The sequence below is a fragment of the Carassius auratus genome, chromosome 6 (assembly GCF_003368295.1).
Source record: "Carassius auratus strain Wakin chromosome 6, ASM336829v1, whole genome shotgun sequence".
NCBI lineage: Eukaryota > Metazoa > Chordata > Actinopteri > Cypriniformes > Cyprinidae > Carassius > Carassius auratus.
The window spans coordinates 10,316,543-10,342,164 of record NC_039248.1 but is presented as its reverse complement, the minus strand read 5'-3'; the positions used below and the strand labels follow the sequence as shown (position 1 = coordinate 10,342,164).

Sequence of the window (25,622 nt, the reverse complement as noted above, 5' to 3'; positions counted from 1 at the left end):
ATGCTGACAATAACATTTGTTATAAAAAAAAATAAAGTACAAAATACAACATTTTTTTAATAGTGATCTTACGCCTTTGGACCCAACTGTCTGTATTACAGACATTATATGACTAGAGAATGCAGTTTTACAAATTAACACTAATACAGATACAGAGAGAGAGGAGAGAAACAAGAGACAGAGGGACAGATAGAGCTGTGAAATCACTTGCAGTTGATGGAGAGTTTTCACTATTATCACCAAGAATGGTGCTTTTGGTTTTAAAGAGCTCAGACAGAGCCCGAAGGCTTCGCCGATTTGATCTGAAATCTACAGCGAGACTGTGAATTGCTCTAACACACACACGGCCTTGTGTATTTACACAAGATGATTAACATGTGAACCTCATCTAAAATGTTGACAGCTGCCTCTGAGGCCAGTTGTATAATATTTTAGCGTGTAGGAATATCCTCTCCTAACCGCATCTGATAGCGCTGGTATTATGTGGATAAGTCCTTATGAGAATATCACATCTCAGATTCACAGAAAAGCTCCTTCCTTCGTGCCGTTGGAGGACTACTGTCTGTGAAGCCTGCCAAACACTTGTTATTCAGTATGTTAGAAACAGTCTTCAGCAGCGGAGAAATGGGGGTGTTGCCCCGTGGGCAACTGGAGTGTGAATATGAAAGCAAATCTATTCAAGCTCCCTTGACAATCTGATAAGCGGCCTGATTAGTAAGAGGCGTCGAGGAGAAGTGAGGATTGGATCTCGTATTTGGGGAGAGACCATCCCGAACTTACGCACCCAGACACGGAGAAAACACCGTAGATGACGGGATTCTTGGTGTCTTGGGTTTTCTGGATGTACACGTCCCCTGAAAGAAAGATTGAATTACTTTAGACAAATGAGCAAATTCACATACTAAAGTGTGTACTTTGGTGGTGACAAGGAAGCACATACTTCTTAGTAATAAGAAAACTAGTACGTAATAAGACATATTATATTATATAACAACACGTGACTGTCTTGATAACAGAAGTTCCTTAGTTGCATAGCAGCTAGCTACATTTAGAATCTATCTACATTTAAAGTAAGAGACAAGAAATACAATTTCTAAGGTAAAATGTAACTACCTGGCAGATATTACTGAAATCCCTGCTGAAAAACTGCATCATAGAAATTCTAATGGTTTCCACTACAAATAGTAACATTACAAACATAACAAACCATCAACTTTTAACCATTAAACTATTAAATGGTTTCCTGTAGGGTGTTTTGGGACATATTCCATTAGGATTTAATGGTTTTAACAAGCCACCAATATAAGACGACCAACCAGTAAAGGCTAATAGGCACCATTACAGTTTCCATTAAAACCAGTACATTCCCATTATAACCTGTAAATCATTACAAATTCTGATGATGATTATTATTTTTTTATAGCTATAGGCTAGGGATACAGCAAAAAAGAGACAGGAAGTGGCCCACCCTGTTTACAGTCAAACAAAATATGTAGCCAATCAGAGAACGCTCTGATATTCCTTATATTTGGTGTTTAGTTCTGGGTGTGTATTTCAAGGATGAAGCAGATATTGTCTAATGCAGATGCTAACTGTTAGCTGAAGTTATCAAAATGGCTAATGGCTTTAAGCACAGTTTTTTTTTTTTTTTTTTTTTACATTTAAAACTGTTTAAGCAGCTTTTGATATTTCCTTTCTTACTACTTTTGCTCTGAAAAAGTCAAAAGAGAACAGTCACAAACTCCTCCCTTGTTACACAAGGGGTTTTGGGAAAGATTAGCACACTTTGAAAATTCACTGGAAACCATACTTCATTCAGGCACCTATGGCATGTTGTTTTCTACTGATCCCCTAAAGGGACATGTGGTGGAATAAAAATGAGAACGGCAGGCCAAATATCACATTGCATTTGTGTTCTCACAAAACTGCTACGTTCCCCCAAGAAACTGTGTGTTTGCTCGCAAAACCTTTCTGAGGTAAATAATATCAGGTGAGAACTAAAACTATATTTAAAAGCTTTAGAAACAAATGCAAACTTTCTTGTTGGAATTCAATACTTTTGCGAGAGAACACAAATGTTTGGCAAACATATGCAACATTTTTATGGGAATAATACATTTTGAGAACAGACATGAAAGCATTGAAATGTACTTTTTTCTCCAATCTCATATTTTTTTTCCATCACTTTAAAGGGCTTCATAGTTTTCAGTGTACTAATGGGGCACACTAATTCCAATTCTGAGCATTATTCATCTAAGCATACAATTATTTTTTTTTATTTTCATTTTTTTTACAATGGCAGACAGGTGGATTGGTTAAGAAACGTGTTTGAAATCTGTCGTTTTTTTGCAGCTCACCACCAGTGACTCCAACATTTCTGCAGCTTCATATCAGCATGGCGCACAAAAAGCCAAAAGTCTGTGAGTGTATGTGGCAAGTCATCAAATCTAACATCACACAAAACAACGCACTGAGAGGACAATCTTTCCCTCTCACTGTTCCTCTCTGTCTTTGTCTCAGTCTCCAAAATTCTCCAGCTTATTTTTCGACACAAATTAACCACAAAGGACCAGTCTGCTAGCCAAAATGAGAAAGATGGAAAAAGGCAATTGGGAGAAACAGAGTATAACGTGCAGAGCAGGACCGTTTTTTGGGGGGCTTCATCATAAGAGCAGTTGAGCACCATCAATGTTTTACTTGAAGGACAGTGAAAGGAGGATTGGAGACAGAGGTACATAGAAGAAGGTTAAAAAAGGGACAGAAGGAAAGAAAACAAAAGGAGACTCAGATAGTTTAGGGAATAAGAAGGGCAAGTGGTAAAAGCATAGACAGATGTCCCATCAAAAACAGAACGGAGATGACCTCAAACGGATAGTCACGGCTAAACGGACTAAGTAATCAAGTGCTGAGGGAAAATCCCAGTCTACAGCAAATGAATCTCGCTCTTGCCAAGCCACAAAAAACAACCCATAAAACCTCACTGCCCCTCTGAGGAAAAGGGAACACATCTAGTCAAAAACTCCACTGACAAGTTCATTCCTCAAACACAGTGGCAGAGGGAGGGTGGATGACCAACCAAGCGAGAAAGAGACGAAAAAAGGAGTCCTGAGGGTACCTTGTGCGCTATGTTATAGGAGCTGTGAAATGAAGCAAACACAGAATGACCGCTTACTCAATTTATGCACATTGCAAAAGCAATAAAATTCCAGCATTCATGCGCTTACATTCATCTGCCTCTGAAGAGTGGCAGAGGCTGTTACAGCTGGTTTGTCAGCCAATCCTATTCAGTCCTGTCAATCAAACTCTCCCACACCGGGAAAGACTCCATTTTGTGAAAGCCTGTTAAGAGGCAGCTTACATGCATGCGTTACCTCACACATGTGCACATAAATGCACAATCATGTATGAGGAATAATGTAAAACCACAAAAAAGCCATTTTCAGGCAGTTTTTAAAAGCCCAATTTGTCATTTTAAGCTCTACATGAACTTCATACTCAGAACTGCTTGCCTCTATACAGTATATTTCTCACAGGCCCTTGTGGCACTTTACGCTTAAGCACAAATGCTACACGCTGCACATACAGGAAAGAGAGGAAATTACTTTTTCCAAGTTATACCCTCTGGAGAGACATATCCATTGAACCATCAGACATGAGCGGTTTCCACAAATGAGCTATATCATGCCCTATCCTGAAATAAGAGGCCTCTTATTTCAGCAAGTATACCGTGAAAATTAACAAAACAGAACTGAATATAATGCACCTTGGGTAAAACACCTCACTATATACTGTATATGGAGTCAATTAAATGGAAAAGCTGTTTTATTTCCTATTTTGCATTCTCCACAAAATCACAGAACATAAAATGTCCCCAAGATATCTGAATTGGAAAGATTTATCAAATAATCAGTCATTGGCAATGCACTGTTATGTTTGTCTTAGGCATGTACTATGACAATACCACATTTTCGTCCATGTACCATGCTAGTACTATGGCATTTCTGTGGAAAATCATAAATTGTGATACAAAGTACTATAGTATTATCATCTGATCACTTATGGTAGCACCAAAATATAGTTATTTTTGTACATCTGATGATGCTAACACAACCATGGTACCACCACAGTCCTTTTTTTGTAAAGGTTAGTATTATGGTATACATCACAATACCACAGTATTACACTTATGAAAATGTAAAAAACTAAGGTATAAGCATGGTAATCTTGATATGTAAAAGATAAAAATAATAAATTATTATAAGGTGGTATATTTAAAATATTCAAAAGTACCATGGATTATCTGATGAAACAACACTTTACTATGGTATTGCCACAGTATGTTTTGTAAGGGAGCATTATGACATTATGGTAGGCCTATATGTCAGCTTACTATGGTATTACACCTCCAAAAAAGTAATAGACAGTTCATTGTATTACCATGGTAATGTCATGGTATTTTGGATATTTACCATATAATAAACACACATTATGTCTAATATATTTAAAGTACCAATTTTTTTTCTGTAAAAGTAATTCAACTATACAGAACTGTCCTCTTAGACTGCGTGTATTTAATTTAAAACATCCTGTCCTATTAAATTCAAATGGTCAAAGAGGACTATTAAAAATAGTATTTTCTGACATAACAAAAGTAAATCTGACTTAGTATTGTACAGCATGCTGATCTAAAGATATCTAATCTAGATCAAATGTCAGTAATCAACAGAAATGATCAAGTCACAGGAAATGTATGGCTCAGCTAAAAGAGAGACTTACGAAGCTCGTCGAAATGTGTCTCAATGCCATCAGAGCCAGTCACTGAGCAGATGAGCCGAGCCTTCAGGAAGGTACTCCACTTATTCACCAGACAGCAGTGTCCTCCATCATCATTCTGTAGAGGAAGTGAGGTCACGTTAGCCATGAAGATTCACTGTTAGACACCACACAAATACTACCTGTAAAGTTTGATTTGATTGACACCTTGAAAGTCTGTATGTGTGAAATTAAGTGATTGCTATACATCAGTAGCCGTCCTTCTCTCAGGGCTATTTCTGTGGGTTTGCATTAACTGGCTGTGACTGGGTTGTAAACATTGGCTTTGAGCACTGCTCAGCCCCATCTGCTGTGGACAGCAGCCAACTTCAATAATGAGACGCAGCGATGCCCAGTGACCAGCCGCCAGCAGCTACCCACACATTACAAACATGCTTCTTTGATTCACATTAGAAAAGCAAAAAATAACCAAGAAACAAGCGGTTGCTCATGTAGGAGGCATTGGACAATGATGGATCCCGAGGATCTGTCAGTCAACAGTTCTGTCCTGCATGGATATGATTTCCTAAGCATCATGTTCAGCACAGGAACACCCAACTGTAAGATGTAGATGTGCTTAAAAGAACAATGACAGGACTATGTTAAAATTTAGGCACCCTCATGTTGTTCCAAACTCATATGACTTCCTTACATGGAAAGCAAAAATTTTGAAGAATGTAGTTTTCTGTCTTTTCTGTACAGTTACAATAAATGTGGACAGAAGTTTTTTCAAGCTTAAAAAATCATGCAAAAATCACATAAAAAGTCCTCAAGACCATATTTAAAGTCAAATTTCAAGAAACCTTAAAAATTCCCGATATCCTCTCCAGCTCTATTTGCTGGAGAGATAACTTTGTCTTTTGAGTCAGATCTTTTCAATGAATCAGATCTCAAAACAGTCTAACTGATTCATTCTTGAAGACGACTAATCCGGTTATCAAGCTCATTGACTTGATTTGGATGAGGCAGTTAGATCACAGAAGGCAGATGATTATCAAAAAAAACTACTACTCAAATTTTTGTGTTATTCAAACAAAACTTATTGCATATTGTATCAGTGTGACAACATGCCACTTAATAGTTTTTTAAAGCTTAAAAACTTGTCCTCGTTTTTTGTAACTGCATGGAAAAACATAAGCAGTTTAGTTGTAGTTTTGTCATGTAGTATACAATAGAAAAAGAAAGTCACACGGGTTTGAAACAACATGAGGCTGAATAAATGAACAATGCCTTTTATCAGACAAAGGTTAAGGAAATGTCTCACCAAACAAATCCTGCCAATCCTGGACTGAGCCATGGGAGTCTGTCCCATCTCAGAGGCCTTCTCACGGAAGAAGAAATACAGCTTGTCGTCATTCTTTTCTGCACTATCAGGGATGAGCTGTGCATGGACGAATGTTGGATCTAAAAGAAAAAGAAAAAGGGGGAGGAAGGGAAACAGCAAAAGAGATGAATTATAGTTTGGGAACAGCAAAAGTGATAAATTATAGTTGGAGCAAAAAGCAGAGAGAAAATAAAAAGGACAGCAAATGGATAATATTATATAACATTCAGTAGAAAGTGCAATGCTCTGTTAGTCTATCCTTTCATTCCCTACACTGAACTGTTCACATTTTAGACATCTGTAGGAAATTTGTGATGGTTTTCACTGTGGACACTCATGATCAAAAAGGCAAAACTGAAGCATAGGAGTCATGTGTTATACAAGGGAAATCCAGTCTAAAACATTCAAAGATCAAACTATTAGATAAAATTGGCAGCGTAAAAAATATTGCTAGCAAAAGAATATGAACATGTCTGGCATTTAAGGGCTGGTATATAACTTAACAATACTAATACAGTAATACTAAATATAGTTAAATAATAATAGTTAAATACATTTCAGAAAATACAAAATAAAAATGATAATTAGTGGAATCACAGCTATAATATAGTCAGGGATTATAACAAGGGTCAAGGATTGAGTTTAACTAAGCAGTAATTGCTTGAGGGGTATTGTTTTTTGTTTGTTTTTTGCAAAAGTGTACGAGATATGAGGTTAGTTTGCAGGAGGTAGGATGAAGGGTCAATGTTGAATATTCATCTTTGGCACTTCTCCCCACTAAACAAAGAACTGTGTCTTGGTGATATGCCATGGTTCAAAAATGTGGTGTGTACCGTGGAGCCAGCGGGAGTTATACTGGTCGGTCCTCATGGCCGTGTGTTTTCCCAACGTGCGAAAGATGGCCGAGTCCGTTCCCATAAAATCGATGTAGACGCCGGCGTACAACTGGCCATCTGCCAAAACAGAGTGAGCGTAAAGGAGATAAGGAGAGATAGACTGATAAACTTGAGAAAAATGAGCTCATCCGAGTCTGAAACAAAAGAAATTATGTTTTGTATATTTTCTAATAGAAGCATAAAGGCAATAAGAGAGGTACGCACTTATCAGAGCTGAGACGCTGTTTAGTTTGGGGTCAAAGGGGCATTTCCCTTTCCCAGAATCTACTTTACCAGGCTCCAGTCGGAAAATGTATTCCTGGAACAGGGAGAGCATGAAGGTTTCATTAATGACAGCGCAATAGATCACATTAGATGAGCAGTATTGATTCTCAGCTTACATAGATACTTTAAGTTTCCAGTGTTTAAGGTATAGCCAGGAAGTGAAATGCACACAGGTTCACTGGGATAAATGACAACAACAAACTATTTGAGGTTGTAAAATAAGTTAAATATCTTTAGGTAACTTATTGTTTGTGTTTTTTAAATGTTGGCGTCTCACATAACTGTCTAATGCCAACACCAATATCTTGCCGTTTGACAAAAGGCAGCTAGTGTAAAACTGCCCAGAAGAAAGAAATTAATGGCATAATCCAAAGTTTCCAAGTTTCCTGGTAGTTGCCAAAGAAAATGAACAGTTTCTCACAATCAGCTTCTCAACATATGAATCTAAAATGGTCTATATGGTTCGGTTGGGTTAGTGACAACTATTAAATTCTGGTATTTAAATCTCTTCGAGCTAATAGTCCACTTCACTCCATGCAGTTTGCATTCTGTCTACAGTCACACAGATGTAAAACAGTATAATTAATGCAAAGCAATTGGGAAACATCTAACATGAATTAACACAGTAACTAAAATCTAAGCAGAGATGTAGAAGGACATCTAAAGAGTCTACAACATGCCACAAAGAAGATATCAGCAAGTTCAAGTCTCAACGAAAGGCTTGTTTTGGATAATAAACGTTTTTGGAACCTCTGTACCTTCTAAGCTTTACACGCACACCACAAATGTAATATAAGCCACCGATAAATTTTCTGCTGACTAACCACTTTCAAGCATGATGGAGTGTGGGCGTGGGAGTAATCTGTGCATGTTCTGCTAGGTTTCTGTGCCAAAGACAGGCTCTGGACAAGTGTAGGCAAACTTGAGAAAGACAAGCTCTAAAGACAACAGTTCCTCTGCTGTTTCTCTCAACGCCTTTAGTGGCTGAGGAAACCAGCTGTTGAAAATCCAAATACTGTGAGAACAGAACCTTTCCTTACACTTCTAAGTAAAAACCATGTCTTGAAAGTGCATCTTAAGAAAGTGCAATATAAAGTACAAAAAGGACCCAGTGAAGAGTTAATTTCCCACCTTGGGTGCATATGGTTCTGGCGAAGCACTAGGGTCTGCGGCTCGATTGGTTCGGCCTCCCATGCGAGGCATCTGATCTTGGAGCATGCCCTATAAAACAAGGTGTGTGCCTCAAAGACCTGTTTTTATTCATTCAGTTAGGACCCACGAGAATGGCCAAGGTGGTGTCCAAACGAGAAGATGTTGAGATGCTATTATAATGGCTGCCGTTTGATGAGGTCATATGAAGTTGTCTAAAACATGCACATGCTCAAAGCCCTTGTTAACACATGAAATTGCCTTTGTGTATGAAAGAACAAAAAAAAAAAAAAAAACATGCATATTGCAGAACCCCATTAAAGGAGAATAAATGCAGTAGGATCCAAAAGCCTGAGACCATTAGTGAAAAAGCAAATTTTATAATAATATCCAAAAATTGTCAATAATAATTGCCAATTATTTAATCAACGTGAGTGGAAAGTTCATGATCAATGTCAAAAATGTGCTTATATTTGAAAAGAGTCCTAGAAATAGAACAGAATTTGAAATACATTTTCATGATACATTTCAATTTCTTTTAGATCTCTAGTTTAAAATTGAAAGTTTCCAGATTTTCAATGTGATCTCAGACCATTTTGAATGATGTTTTTATGGACAGTGGTTAATGATGGGACATGGGTAAGAAGGGAGGTGAAATTAGGACTATGTTTAAATGCAATTACCCTCCTAAACACTAGGAAGAGTTTTTGAAGTAACAGAGGCGAAAGACATGCAGGTGGTACAGATTATCCTGTTTGTTCCAGGGTGGAAAAACATTCCTCGAATGAAATAATACCTTTAGACTAAGGTAGCCAACCGTTTGAACCCTTGACCTGCAAATGGTAGCGGGTCATCTGTGAATGACAGTTTACCTGTGCCCTTTGACCTCTGTCCACATAGGTACAGATGGGGTTGTAAGCTCCTGTTCCACACACATACAGGTGAGTCCTGTTCCACGGCTCGATTAGACGGATGAAATTACCACACTCGCCCTGTTGACACAAAACTGAATAATATCAGTGATGCTGTCATGGAGAAATTATACTTGCAGATGGATGTTGACATGCCCGTGTTGGAAATTTTTTTGGGGATTTATAACGATTGTGGTAAATAGTAGCGCTTTCCTTAAAAAAATCTTTCTGACACCAAACTTTGATAAATAAATATAGCAGAAAAGAATATGTGAATTGCGGATTCTTACATTAATGTCTTTTCCTGAGAGGACACATTCTGTCCTCCTCTGAGGAGCCACAGGCCAGTGAATCTGAGGAGAAAGACACAAACGTCAGTCATCCTAATCTACTGACCAGATTTATACTGCCAAGCCTTGCTTATAGTTTAATTTGTTGCAATCTGTATTGTGTAACTGAGAAGTCTTACTATGAGGGGCTCTTTGTTGATGTCGTTCAGGTCTAGTGACAGGATGTAGTCCTTGCTGCCCACGTACATGCGATCATGGTCCTCATCCATACGAAGAATTCTGTAGTCCGTTGAGTTGAGCAGAAAGGCAAAGTGATGGGCAGTTCCAGTAGACTTCAACTCTGAAAACGACAGAGTGTAACAGTCTATTTATTTATTCAACACATGCTTTTATGAAAAGTGACACACAAACCAATTATTCTATCAAATCAATTATTTTCTTGTAATAAAGGGCCTTTTATATTGTTATAGAAATGCTGAAGGTTGTTAGTCCTGCCACTAGCAGCACCTGATGTAATTACAAAAATTCCAAACAAGTTTCCACATCTAACTCACAATATTGGTAAAGCCATTGTTGGGTTATGGCTACTCGAACTACACTGCTCTATAGAAACTCAACCCAGATGGGACTTGAACCCTAACCCTAACCCAAAGCTCAGCATAGGAGGCCAAAGCTTCTCTGCACTGTTGGTTGCAGTGTTTTATTCCCCATTTGTTTTACTCACAGTAGTTTCTGGAATTCATACAGAACACACGGACTTGTCAGTGCAACTTTTTAGGATTATGAACATTAAAGTTAATACAAACAAAATAAAAAAAAAAGCAGCCAAAATGCTTTCAAACACCTCCAAAGATTTATTCAATATAATAGGTTTTCTATTGGATGCATAGCCACGCTCCAAATCCGCAAACTCTACAAGGACTCGCACATTAATCCAAACACCACAAGTGTTGCCAAGTTACATTAGTTCCTCAGTAAAACAGCATCTGTCCAGCTGTATGGATATGACCAGTCTGGAGAGTTTCCCTGAGGTTCAATGCCCTGGCTACATTCCTATGTCCTTTGTTATTATTATTGTTACAGTCCTGTTTTTACAGGGTGGATTTCTTGGGGATTTTTGGCTCTCTGAGAGTTCTCGTGGGGCCTCCCGAGTCTTATATTTAAATTCTACTACCAATACTGGGGTGTCACACTTTATTTTCCTCTTTCCCAACAAGCTTGGTTCCCTTTGTTGGAAACTGAGTACAGTATGTGGTCTGTGGGAGACTTTGATGCATTGCAGTGATGCTGAATATTAACTATACATGCTCTTTTTCTTTATTTCTGTATTTAGATTAGCTTTTGGCAATCTAACAGTCACTTAAAGTTAGTCTTTAAAGACACTAATAATCTAATAACTGTTACATGTAATTTTAGCAAACCTCAAAATGAATATCCATTTTTCATATTGTATTATAATGTTTTGATTCCTTAATTCTCATGATATTAGATATCATGATCCAATATGGTTCATAGAGTTCACAGCACCATCCCTTTGGATGACCACAGAGGACTGTGTCAGATATTCCACTATTGCAGAGTAAGCCAAAGGGAAACCTTTGAATAATGTAAGGACAACATATTGGCTTCTAATGTCTACTTCAGAATGGTAGATGGTAGAGGAAGAAATAATTAATTGCAGATAGCTGGCAAAGTATATACGGGAAAGATTGGCCCAGCACAATTGCAATTCCAAATCTTACTGTAACAATCCCCCATTCTATTGTGAAACAGATCTTTGCTAAAAGTCTGAAGCACATGCTTACACTTAGCAGCCCAAGGTCAAATTTGCAACTCTAAAACTGAAAAGAGACACCACACCACGTAACCACGTTTAAAAAGACATAATTTCTGATTGCTCAAGGCCCAAATGATGGAAAAGTGCCATCAAAGTTTTTCAAAAATGAACGAAATAGTCTGTAATACAACCCCAAGAACACAGATGCTACAAAAACACTTTGAAAATAGGATAAATGCAGCCTAGGCTTACTTTTTTGACTTGGTAATTGTTTGTGGTTTGTATAGCAATAATGATAATTTATGAAATCTGAACAATACGTATAAATAAAACTCAGTATATCATTTTCTCACCAAACTCCCTAATTTTCCTTTAGACAAAAATGACATAATAACATCTCCGATTTTACTTTCCCTAAACATTGGGTGCCTCATAAAAAGAAATGGACTTATTTATGACAGGAAAGGGTTTATTTTAAAGTAATAATTTTATAACAGTCAAGCTTGGCAGAAAATTCTGCTTGGAAGTTTGGTAATGTAGTGGAATGTGCCTGCCATAGAGAAGCACCCATCTCTGCAAAGTACCAGTATAGGAAAGTTCTATCAGAAGACACCATCTACTCCACTCTTATACAAAGAGATTTAGCACAGGGCCGCAGACAACATAAAATCTCATTTACTTGTATGGGCATTCCTGGCACATAGCTAAAATTCCTCATCTCTTTCATTTCAGGGTTCTAATTAAGCACAAGGGCAGGTCCGCCATGTTCTAACAAGTCTATGAGTCTATGTGTCTTTGCCATCACTAATAATGCAGTCTAGTAACAATCTCTATAAAGAAAATAGCTTGTTTTTTATTGATAGCAAGTTATGTACTGGCACAATAAAACACAAGAACATTTTAGATCTGAAAACAGATTTGAACTGGCTTGTGTCAGAAAACAAGTTCTTAAATGTAAGGCCAATTTTAGTTCAGAAGTTTTAGAACTTGATTTAAATGTAAGAACCATTTATTTTAAAAGAGATATCAAACCAGCAAAGATGCTTGAAGGACATCTGGAGCAACTAGTTTTTATTATCTACTGTCTGCAGAGCCAACTAAATTTAATCTTACATATACACACAAATGTTTAACTTTATCTTTGGAGATTGAGCTTTTCCTTCAGCTGTCCATCTAAATGATCACTTGAAGATTAGCTCTTATCTCTTGGCTTCACAGGGCCGTCATTTGACATGGATTTGAGTGACCGGTTGAAGGACGGTGGACAGAATATGATGAAGGGAGTCTGCTCTCACTGAATTGTGTGTGTGACTTTAACCGAATGAAAACTTTCCTCTCACGTTCATCATGTGTATGAGGCATTGATTTTAACAGCCCTCATCCCTGACAGAGGATTACTCCATCATCCTTATCGTCTGGGAAGACAGGACGGAGTGATTAAAGCAAAGGATTTAATCAAACCACACAGATAAAATGTCTTTTTACTCTCTCTCTTTTTACTCTCAAATCTTATGACAAATAAACTTAGGGCAAATAAACTTAAAACTTGACGAGTATATGGTAGAGGTAGTCTACTATTTCAGAAATCATGAGGGACATATTTAATCTGCAACACAATGTACACATAAACAAAGCGACTCCAAGTAGTATTTGAACAGTTAAGCAACATTTTGAATCTCGTATACGTATATGGCAAGTAACTTCCCTTTGTTTTTTTAAGTGGGGCCTGTAAACAAAAGGAAAGGTTTAGAAAAAGTATTTAAAGACCAGTATTTAAAGCATTCACAAAGTCACATCTGACCTCCAAATTCACTTTCCCTTTCCCTTTCTTTGCTCTTTTACTGATACACTCTTATTGTAAATAATTTAACTATGTTTCAACTGTCACAATTAGTGACTTTGCACACAAAACTGAAAATGCACTAGAAAGTGTTGAGGGATTTTATTTTATTTTTTTACATTGATTACACTTATTGTTTGATATTTTCAAATGCCTTTTTGTGAAATGTTCTTACTGAATAGTGTTTAACATAAAATTTAATTAAATGAAAACCAACAAAGACACTTAAAAAAATACCTCTGAACACTGAATCAATAATAATAATAATAATAATTATTATATATATATATATATATATATATATATATATATATATATATATATATATATATATATATATAATAAAATAATATAATATAATATAATACAATTATTTAATAATACAATTATTTAATAATACAATTATTTAATAATACAATATTATAATAAAAATATATAAAATAAAATAGCAAAACTACTGCAAAGACATAAAAATGTTTGTGGCTAAAGTGACCAAATTATTTTGGGGCCACTGTACATTCATAACCAGGCATTTTGGCTGTTTAGACCTAGGGGAAATGCTATTCGTCTCAGGAGAACTTATAAAGCATATGAGAATTATGACAAAGAAAGAGTGAATTGGGGAAAAAAAGTGATGAATTGAAAAAACTACAGTAGTAGGAATAAGAGAGCCAATATAGCACAGATGAAGAAAGAGAGGAGGAGATGGGGGGGTGAATCTCTACGGTTGGGAGTCTCCCCTCAGGGATTGGTGGGAGCTGCTGTTTGCTTTGGCCCACAGTTTCAGTGAGAGTGAGGGTCATAGATCATGCTCACAGACACAGGCGCACACTCAGCGACAAATCGAGCACCACGTGTTACCCTGACCCATGTGATCCTGCAGTGAATTATTTCTAAAAACTCTTCATTTCTCCCTTTTCACAAATAGCAGCCAAGCAGCAGAAACATGGTAATAATTAACAGGCCACGGCTCCATTTGGTGCGATGACCCAAAGTCCTTGCTCTAGTTTAAGGAGCTTATTAAAGATGTCAGAATGTGTTTTCACAAGATCACAGTCTATAATACACTATAGTTTGGCCTATTTATTTTACATCAGGATTTGATGTGACAGTCTATTATGTATGGTATGTCTGGTAAGCCCTGACCTTTCTCATTTTGTCTTGTGTACTGAACATAGCCAAATACAACACCTCAGATTATTGATTCATATCACTTAATGTTCTTGAAGAATCAGGCTTAGCCTTGGCGAACAGCTAAACAAACTGTAGCACTCCTTTTCAGGTGTTAAACAAAGTGTGGGAACCAATGTGTGAAAAACAATGCTAGTTAGTGTTGTGGAGAATTTAAATAAAAGTAGCTTCGCTAACAATTTAGCTATAATTGTCAACAGCTTGTTAGCAGCTAAGCTGTTTTCAAAATAATGTAGCTTTTGCAGTCTGGTAAAAGTTGCATCATATTGTTGGTCTGCTATTGCTGTCAATTTATTAGCATAAATTGAATTTAGCTGGCTAAATAGGTTTAATGCTGTGAAATTATGTGAGACAAGTCCATTCATAACAAGCTTTCTGAGTTTCCGTGACCAAAAAAAAAAAAAAACATTTACCCCTGCATGCATTCAACACAGCCTTGTCTGATGACCCTGATTAGCTTAACACGCTACACTCAAACACGCAAACGTGTTAGAAGACCTTGAGGTGTTTATCGCACCATCTTCTGATATTTCTGGGATGGTTCGTCTTAAATGAAGTTGTCAACAAACAGACACAGATAAGCGCAGCTCCTCTTCCTGTTCAGTTTTATCATATTGGTAAATCTGATGGTTGCGGCAGATCTTTCAATAAGCATTCCAACGAGAAACGCAATCAGAGATCTGCTTGTTTCCTTCTCTCCTTTAATCTTTTTCTTTTTTAACGCGTTTCAACACCAGATCGGTCCTCCCGCCTGCGTTTCACACCATCATGTTAGTGGCACTTCAAATAACAAAACATTAAAACAATTCAGAGAACATAACATAATTTTAAGTTAGCAAATGGTTTTCTAATTGCGTTAAGCATAATCAAAAAAAAAAAAAGTGAGGTTTTCGCTTAAAGCAAGAAAAAAATCTAATTAGAACAAAAATTCAAGATCACATCTCTGAATCAAAACTTGCATAGTTTGGCTTTTTATTTCACTTTAAGATGGTTTTTGTCAGTTTTTATAGTGCATTAAACAGATTTAATCAGGCTGGACTTCCATTTTCTGTCTAGTTTTCCTCAGATTCTTTTTCTGTGAGTTTGTATCTACATACCAGGAACGAAATGATGGATAATTCGGATCCTTCTCACTCAATCTCTCTCACTTTCACACTCTCTCATCTCTATATCTTTCTATCTTCTGCTACTCTTTCTGGGTCAGGTGAGTGTGTTAAATAAAGAAGAATGTAAATGTAGGTGTTAAAGATAATTCTTCTTGACTTATTTATGTTTTTTTTAATAGTATGTAGCTTAAAGAAGCTAAAGGCCTTTATTTACTATGCATTACAGACCATTCATACGGAGATATTTATACAGGGATTGCAAGTTATTATGATAAGACATTTTTTTAGTAAAAACCATGATAACGTTTTTCAGGATTTATTAAAAAAAAAAAAATTTGACACATACACACACACACACACACACACAAACATTATTTCTGAATCAAACACAGATCTTTTTCATGAACAAAAATGAAATATGTCTTAAACATGCCTATTGCTACAACATCATTCTCTGAAGTGAATGACCAATTCAGAAAGCATTATCTTTCACACAGTTGTACAAAGATACTTTACTTGTGTCTCGGTTTTGTCTCCTGACTCATTTTCAAATTAGCAACACTTGTACTGAAGTAACATGTAAAAGGCTGTGACATGCAATCTTGTATCGTGATTTCAATGCTCTTGTGTATTAGTTGCACACGTCTGTCACAAGAGATGCATGAAACCTTAAAGAAAAGAGATTGTGATTTGGATAAGTGAAATACTGCGTACCAAATCACAAATTCCCAGAGACTTTGTTGATTATGCAAGGGTGTATCTCAGGAATTTCAAGAAGAATTTTCAATAAAACTGAGGAAGAAAGAAAGCAAACACTTTTTGTTTGCGCAGTATCCTATTAGTGGTCTTTTCACCACTCTATTGTGCTTAAGTTTCGTGTCCACTCAACACACAATGGATACGCCGGTTAGCTAGATCAGGGTCAAGAGGTCACAAAGGTTATCATACACACATGCACTAAAACTCCAGCCGGGTCATTAAAGGTGGGGTCAGTGGGTTGCCTACTGGATACTCAGCACACATCCACTTGACCTCTGTTGCTTGGAAACAAGGGACAGGTCATTTTGGGAGTGAATAGTCATAGTGACCCGTAACCAAGCAGAAGACCTTAACGGCATGTGACAGGCGAGAACAAGCATCTGAAAGTGGCAGCCACTGCTCGCCTGCTGATTAGGAGTGTGTGAGAGAGCCTGTAAGCTTTGATTTGGCCGTTGCGGTGCACTCATTCATTGGGTTCCTTTCACCTCTGTCTTTGGCTTCACTGTGAATGTTGTAAAATGCAGGGACAGGCAGTGGTTTTAAAGGGATAGTTCATGCACAAATGAAAAGTCTTGGTCTGCATACCTTAATGTCGCTCTAAACTCATTTACCCTCAGTTTACATTCAATCATTCCATGTACTGTATGTGTCCATGAGAATTTGCTGTGCAATTTCTCCTCCTCCTCTTACTGATGGTGTCAAGTGTGTGCTTTCCTTCCTGTTTCTATCTTTATCATCATTCCATCTTTCCTCATTTTACACCTTCTTTTTCAAGATTTTCATTCTATTGAATAAAAGAAGCCCACACATTCTGCTAATTATGTTTTTGTGTTACAGTGCATGTAAGAAAATCAGGTTCGGAATAACAATAAGTGTGAGTTAATTAATAATTTTCATTTAAAAAAATTTTACTCCGTGTAAAAAAATAAAATAAATGCTTTTACAAAGCTTCAAGTGTACTGCCCAAGTGACAAGATGTTTTAATATTAAAAGTAAAATTTGTACACATTTTGGTAACACTTTATTTTAAAGGTGTCCTTGTAACACATTACATGTACTTATTATTATTATTATAACAATATGTTTAAGCATATTATATATATATATATATATATATATATATATATATATATATATATATATATATATATATATATATATATATATATGTACAAAATATATTCAAGTAACCCTAAGCCAAACCCTAATTCTAACCCTTACCAATTAATTAATATTACTCAGTACTTAAATGTATAATTGCACTGTAATAAGGACACCTTAAAATAATGTGTTACCAATTATATATTATAATGTAAAATTATTATTAACCTTCATATTCAGCATTAATCATTATTTATTCAAATATGCAATAAGAATGTACATCTACATTCCCTGATCAAAAGTTTTTTTAGGTTTTTAATTGATCAAAAATACAGTAAAAATATTACTGAAATATTATTACAATTTAAAATGTTTTCTATTTTAATAGATTTTTGATTTGTAATTTATTCCTGCAATATCAAAGCGGAATTTTCAGCGTCATTACTCCAATCTTCAGAAATAATTTGAATATGCCGATTTGTTGCTCAAAATCATTTCTTATTATCAGTGTTGGAAACAGTTATGCTTCCTAATGTTTTTGTGTAAACTGAAATAAATAAATAAAAATTCAGGATTCTTCGATGAATAAAATGAACAGAATTATTTAAAACAGTTTATTTTAAAACATTTGTAACATAATTAATGTCTTTATTATGTTTATTATTAATGTCTTTTTTAACCCTTGCTGAATACAAGTATTATTTTCTTTCAAGAACATTTTTTTTTTATTTACCCCAAACTTGAACAATAGTATACTGTACATGTGTTAAGGGGTGGGTTGTCTATATTTACAGTTGCAATAATTGTTAGTAAAATGCAACATCATCTATGGTACATGATGCTAGCTCTCAAAACTAATTTCTAGACATGGCACTAATACTCTGGTGCACTCTGTAATGCTTTATTCAAAAGCAGAGGATCTCAAAGACACAGAAAGATATGCATCACAATGCCACCATAATTGTGTAATAAAAAAAACCAGAATGCATCAATGTCTCTTATCATTTCACCATTTCTCATACTCTCACACACACAAGTGTGCAAACTGAATCACATTAACATATGTAGCTCAGTCTCATGGGAGAGAGACCATAAGAATTGGAAGGCGTTCCCCCACCCCCCATAAGAGGTGTCAATCAAAATGCATATTAACCACTTAAGGCACTCAAATGCCTGTGAGAAAAAGCCTGCCTGGAATGACTCTATTTAATATGGACTGATGCCGGCAGCAAGCCATCTTAAAGACAATAAATTAGAAGATATGCCAGAAAGATGTAAATTCGGAAAAATGTGGAAAGGAAGAAAATATAAAGGTTTACACACAGAGAACATTTTTATTGTGTTTTGTCCTTTTTTAGAAGTGTATGCACAATTTGTGAATAAATATTATATTTATTTCCTATTTCCTTGAGTTGGTATTGGAAAGGACCTCTTATTGATTGATTATATTGCATGTTAAGATCCAAATTTGTGTTCTGAATTATATTTCTGCAGAAAGAAATTTTTTTAACCTTAATTATTTTGTGGCAGTGATAATATTGCTTATGATTTGTGCATTTGGCTGGAATCTAAAATTAGTAATTTAAAAATAAATTCATAAATGCATTTAAAATACAAAATACTACATTTAAGATGTACTTTAGATTTGTTCACGTATGTCCTATAGAAGCTATATGTCAAAAGAGAGTAGACAGAAAATATGCTTTTAGGACACGTTGAATGAAAGACAAAAAGTGGTCTAATTTTCACTCTCATTTAAGACAAAAGTTCCAATATATTTGTGAGGGGCAATAAAAGTGGCCTTTGACAGATTGAGCATGTAAGACTTAATTACAATTCAAATGGCCATCACCTCTAGACACTGACGAGATTAAATGGAGAAAAACTAACCCACAACAGCTCAGTTTCAATAAAGAAAGAATTTCAATAAAAAAGAAATGCATAGTCATTGCACACCGAAAACCATTCTGATTAAGAGAGCAGTCTTTAGCTTTTATCTTCTGCATAAATACATAATACCCAATGCTATGCTAAGCTGATTGACAGCTTGACAAGCCAATGGATTACTGCCTCTTTGCAGTTCATGGTGACAGACAAGCTAACCCCGCCCACTAAAGGAGAGCTTGAGCTTTAGGTCTAAAGCCCCCTTTCTCATTTGACAGACAAGTGGGCAGTCCTTTCCAGCGACCCCATGACCTCTGAGCCCTGACAACAAAGCTTTTCACACAGAGATGGCAGTGAACTTCTTTTTAGTTCTGCTCTTCCTTTATTGCATTAAGCTCTCCGTGCCCAACACCATCTCTCTCCTAGAGCACTTTAGCTGACAATATCCAGCAGAAACAGAAGGAGCAGATGAAAGAAACAGAATAGAGAGTGTCTCAAAGTGGCTAAATTCCTATTATTAGCACGATGGAGATTAACATGAAAAGAGCGAGAGAATAAAGTGCATTTAAAAATCACAGTCAGTGAATGGAAAAAGTTAACAAGCTTCAGCGAGGAGAAATAACATCCTATTTTTCTTCTTTCTTTTGCTGGTTTGACATCTGCAACAGATAGTCCCAGAGGTTAGATGCCCCCCCCCTCCATAAAAATAGATCACCTTGCATGTTTTAATAAGACCAATCATTTAATCCATGTTACAGCCAATTAAATCCAAACCAGCCATGAAATTATCTAATGGGATTGTCTCTTGTTCGGTTAACTAATTGAATTCATGAGCCAAATGAAACAAGCTTGTGATAAACGGTCTGTGAAGGAAAACAAGAAGAACAAAAAATGAAATGATAGGGATTAATAAGGTATGCTTTCACTGGCTAAGTCAACATGATCAGTCTTCAGAGTCATGACGTGGGAAATCGCGGCGCAAAGTCTCAACATAAGGACTTAATTGGGAAATTTTGATAAGGGAGTTCAAATGTTTCTTTCTTCCCGTGTTTGGATTCTCAAGCACTATTCTCAATTATAAGTTTCTTTAACCAAAAAGCTTCTTTTGAGTATTGTCACTATGCTCAGAGGCTTACAACTCAGACACATCTGTATGTATTTAACAGCTGCAGCTAACAGCTATTCTGATCTTTATTAAACTGTTGATTACTATTTCAATCAATTACTTGAACAGACACAGTACATATGGCATGCAGTTGAAATGCATGTTATTCCATATCTTGGGCAGCATGCACATTTTCTGGGTTATTTTGGGGTAAGAAATCTGCAGAAATGGGTTTGGTCAAATCTAATAAACAAAGCTAAGAGTACTACAATACACAACAAATGTGTCCAATATCTTTAATAAACAAACATGCTAAGGGTAGGGAATGTGTATAAGTAATAACGGCTGTTAAAAATCTGAGGAAATCTGCAGAGCTTTCTGCATCTGTGTGGCCTTGACACTCCTTTAAACAATGTGCTGATTGAATGCTAACAAACAAAAAAAAATGTAAATATATGCTATGCACTGTATGCAATATATAAAGATTGTTATTTAATAAACTTGCATGACTTTATTCTGTGTAACAAAAGGTCAGTGGGATCCAATCTTACTTTGGACCCTAATGACTTTCACTGTATGGAAACAAACAGTTGAAACATTCTTCAAAATATCCTCTCTTTTTTTTGCATGTTCTGCAGAAGAAAGCAAACCTTTAGGGTTTGGAACAACATGAGGGTGAGTAAATGGTGACAGAATTTGAAACTCTGGGTGAACTATCTCTTTAAAACACTGACGACAATGGCATTTTTGTCAACTATTTCATTATCAATTTTATTAAATACTGGAGATGGTGTTTTCACTTTTTCATAAAGTCTGCACTCATAATAATCAGTACAGATCATAGGCTGCTTGATAATTGTGAGAAACCGTTTCAGTAACTATATACTACATGCACTTATACTGTAAGAAAAATGTACACTAAAATGTACACTAAAGCTACAATTTTATAAAGGTGAGTACAATGCACTCATGGGTAGCTGCAATGCCCAGCCACACACACACACATACGTCAGGGAAGCAGCTTGGAGCGCTTGATTCCCTCTGTAAGAAAATCAGCAGGCAGCACAGACATCACTCTCAAAAATTGCAGAAACAGATGTTAGCCGACTCTAGACAGACACCTAACACATTCCTCCTGGCGTCTCTCCAGCATGCATCTCTCTTATCCTATTACGCTCTTTTTCCCAATACATACCATCTACATTTTCATCTTGTTATCGAGTCAATGCGTTCTCAGCTTACAGGAGACTCACATACGGACTATGAACTGTGGGATGGTTTGAACGTTGGGACATATGCACAAACTTTCTTGCTCTCCTATTTCACATCTGTCTGTGTCTTTTTTCCAGCAAAAGGTATGGTTTAGCATATCTATTTTGCCTCCAATGGGACCAGTCAAGATTCAAGCTGTAAATCTCAGCTTTAAAAAAATATCATCTGGCCCTCGTGCTATTTTTTCGAACTGTCGAGGGATGATAATACTCAAGCTTGTGGTTTTAACCTGAATGTGTCTATAAGAGTGATGATTTTGACTTTATCGCTTTACCGTTTCTATAGCGTAAGGCTCTGAAAGTCTTTAGAGGTGAAAATATGATCCAATATCCTGTCCAAGTACTCAGACCACAATTAATAAAATCTCTTGTCAGGCTCCATCCCAAAAGACTCGCTACTTCCTCTGGCAGGTGTATTTGACATGCTTCTCAGAACTTTGTACTTGCATCTACTGTCTAATGTCTAAGTGGTAATGTCAAACTAATCCAATGGGAACATTTTTAAATCATGGGGTCTCATATAAGTGAGTCAGGTTTGTACAGTATGACCTGTAAAGTGTTAATAGCTTATCATTAAAAACAGCCTGAAAATTGATTATCTCTTATCTCTTTTCTTAAAAGACTTTTAAACAGTAGCCCAATATATATTTTTTAGACATATAAAGTTGAATTTGAATATCCATCAAGTTGTATGCTGTATATCTACAAAATAACTGTAAATAGATAGAAATTAATCATCGTGAAAACATTTGTATTTGCTGTAAGAACCCTCTTTTAAACAGATCAATGACAAGGATCTGAAAATAATAATTTGGTTGTTCACACTCTGTGTTGTTTTAAATCCTAATATATCCTTATCAATCAATTCTCTTCTATTTAAAAAAGGTAACCCACATGTCAGCATCAATTTATGGTGAGGTGTGTGTTCAAAGTGATCAAAGTGACAGTTTGTAGAGGAAAATAGAATGATAACAATCATGCATGATAATGCTTAAATGGTATCAAATATTTTGCTCAAAAAAAAAAAAATGAAAGAAAAAGATGGTATTGCACCTTTATTTGAGCAGATGCCAATTTGCCAGTGTCTTCAGTTCATCAGTGCTTTTCCGTAATGTAGAAAGAGTGTGTGTGTGCATGGTTGCCAGGTTGAGAAGCTTAATTAACCACCGCTCTGATTGGAGGATTTAAACCCTTGATATCTGGCAACCACACAAGCTTGAAGCTTGTAACCAATGCAGGATAATGGCAAATTAAAATGAAACAGCAAATTAAAATGGATTGTTTTTCAGGAAAAATAACCACTGGACAAGTACTACAAGCAGACAATTATGAATTAAATCAAGAGAAGCAGCATACAGAGTTATATAGAAAAAAATTAAAGGTATTTAGATATTCAATATTATGAAATATTCAATATTAAAGTAAAATAAGTGAACATTGCTTCATATTTTCATATTCAAGTAAACACCCAGGAATAAAATAAAAGGGGTACAATTACAAACAATAGAGCTATTTGTTTTGCAAGGCAAATACTAAGAGCAATAAGACAGCAGGGGACAAAAAGAATAGAAGAGACACAGAAAGACAGACAGAAACAGCGGCCAAGTTCTAGAAGAGCCAATGCAGCCTTAGGGGTGTCTACATTCACAGGCCTCAACTTCAAAGTTCAAAAATAGAGGAACGTCTGAGGCATCATCTCTTTGACCTCCTAAACAAACTTTGCCTTTAATGAGCATGAGATCACTTCATCACACAACAACATAAGCAAACAGCTCTCTGCCACCACAAACATCACCAACGATTCCAGTCTCATCCCAGACATTCATAAACACGCCTATCTACACAGCATGTAATGTCACTTGAGACTCCAGCTGAATTTGGCGGAGAACCACAAGCCCATCTTTCCCACCCATCTAACTCTCCAGCCCACATGTGCCATTCCTCTGAAATGACGAGGAACATCTGGAGGAAAAACTTACCTGAGTGATGCACAGACACGCACGGATGCATACCCTCTGAATTAAGCATAGGAGTAGATTGCCAGTGTGCATGATTGTTACCTCTTATCTACCCTATCATTAAATTGCCAGGTATGTAATTCGCTCTAACTTGTATATACTTTAGAAAACACTACATCAACATTTAACAAGCACAGTGAAATCAGGTTTCCAATTCTCTCTCATTACGTAAATGATCCCAAGACCAGTAAACAGCTATATGGTAACAGCAGCATTTTCCCAAACTCTCTACAAAACAAGTATCATGGAGGTGCCATGGTACAGCAGTGATATCAGATGACAATATCATTCTACTCTGATAAATATTAATTACTAGGTCTACATTTGTCTAAAATATTATGGTACTGACATATCTGAAACAAATGAGACATAGTCAGAGAATTTCGACAGCGACAGCATGTATTACTTGTTATCCTGAGAATTAGATAAGAAAATCAAACAGGCATCGAGTGTCTCACTGAATCATTCATTCAAATCGATTCATCAGATCAAGTTATTGATTCATTTAGGATTGAAACACATGACTGGTCTTTAAGAGTGAGTCACTGAATCATTAACTCATCCGATTGTTTCAAAAACATCGATTCAAACACCATACGTGTTGCTCTGAGCAATTTTTATGCTTTATTTGAAGATTTTTGCATCAAAAAAAGGGTGAACCTATTTTATATCAGACAGTTGGGTAACGTCATGTATGCTGACATGCTGACAAGCATTTCTTAAAACAGAAATCTTTTGTAACATTATTAATGACTTTGCCGTCACGTTTAATCAATTTAATGCACTCTTGCTGAAGAGTATACATTTATTTAAGTTTTTTGTAATCTTACCATAAAATTTTGTATTGCATCACAGTAAAAACTGTTTTCAAGAAATGTTTCATGTCATATTTTACTGTATTTCTTACTCAAATAAATGTAGCCTTGTTAAGCATAAGTGACTTCAAAACCATTACAAAGAATTGTATACATCTAGCCTATATAAACTGAATAATAAATACACTTCTATTTTAAGGATAAACAAATGCTGTTTTTTTTTTTTTTTTTGGTCTCATTCTTTTTCTGTCCTCGAACATGATGGACAAATGCCAGCCAGTCAATGATAAACACATTTTCCCTTTTACCACCCAATAACCCCTGCTGTGAATTCACATTCTGTTCTCTGCATCCAGTGTCGTTCCTGCGCTCTGATTGGCTAGCTCCCCCTGTGTTTTCTCCGTCATGATGCTTTGGTTTGTCAGCACATATCATTGTCTGAGTCTTAGTACTGCCGTGGAATTAAAGTCCATGCCTGACTGACAGATGGTAATAAATGGTGGCAGTCTAAAACAACATGAAGGAAGAGGTGCCCTTGACCTCAGGCCCCCCCTAAGGTCAAGCATGTCTGGTAACCTCCAGGCTGTAACTCCCACACCCAGACCACATCTGGAGGGAGAATCTCTCTCTTTCTCTGTTGTTGTGTGTGTGTGTGTGTGTGTTGGTGAATGTAGCAACTCATCTTCTCACTCTTGTCAGCCAAGAATAAAATGATTGTATCTGTTGTCACTCCCATGGCCAAGACCTCCTCTATTTGGTTAGATTGAACTGTGAATTTTGAGAAATTTTAAGAACTTGCAGAAAGACATAGTTTTCAAATAACAGGTGAAATGTGCTATAACAGTGACAGGTAACAAAAGAAATGCTGCCATGGCAACCAAACCAGTAGACACACAAGGGTAAGGCGTTGTCTTTGCTGATGGAAGAGAAATTGCATATGAACACACACACACATTGTTATAGCACACTACCACACACACTTTTTGTGGGGGAAATTATTAGTAAAACCCACTCTTCTGCTCTCATCTTCAAGCCCAATGTGGGCTCACCCTTAACAGGTGCAGTTGCCTCACAAATGGAAAAAAATACAAATAAAATTAATTTCATCA

General features: G+C 36.3%; 1 protein-coding gene across 2 annotated transcripts in view; it reads right to left on the bottom strand.

Moving 5' to 3' along the window:
- sema3fa (sema domain, immunoglobulin domain (Ig), short basic domain, secreted, (semaphorin) 3Fa) overlaps positions 1-25,622 on the bottom strand; it is a 41,425-nt gene that overhangs the window by 4,887 nt on the left and 10,916 nt on the right. Inside the window, exons 3-11 of one of the 2 annotated variants that reach the window (XM_026261250.1) lie at positions 9,826-9,986; positions 9,647-9,709; positions 9,318-9,437; positions 8,428-8,517; positions 7,237-7,330; positions 6,970-7,089; positions 6,077-6,216; positions 4,777-4,891; positions 785-854 (exon numbers count right to left, since the gene is read on the bottom strand). In XM_026261250.1, coding sequence (XP_026117035.1) covers positions 785-854; positions 4,777-4,891; positions 6,077-6,216; positions 6,970-7,089; positions 7,237-7,330; positions 8,428-8,517; positions 9,318-9,437; positions 9,647-9,709; positions 9,826-9,986 — 973 coding nt within the window. The remainder of the gene's footprint in view (positions 1-784; positions 855-4,776; positions 4,892-6,076; positions 6,217-6,969; positions 7,090-7,236; positions 7,331-8,427; positions 8,518-9,317; positions 9,438-9,646; positions 9,710-9,825; positions 9,987-25,622) is intronic. The other variant, XM_026261259.1, reaches the window with a different exon arrangement.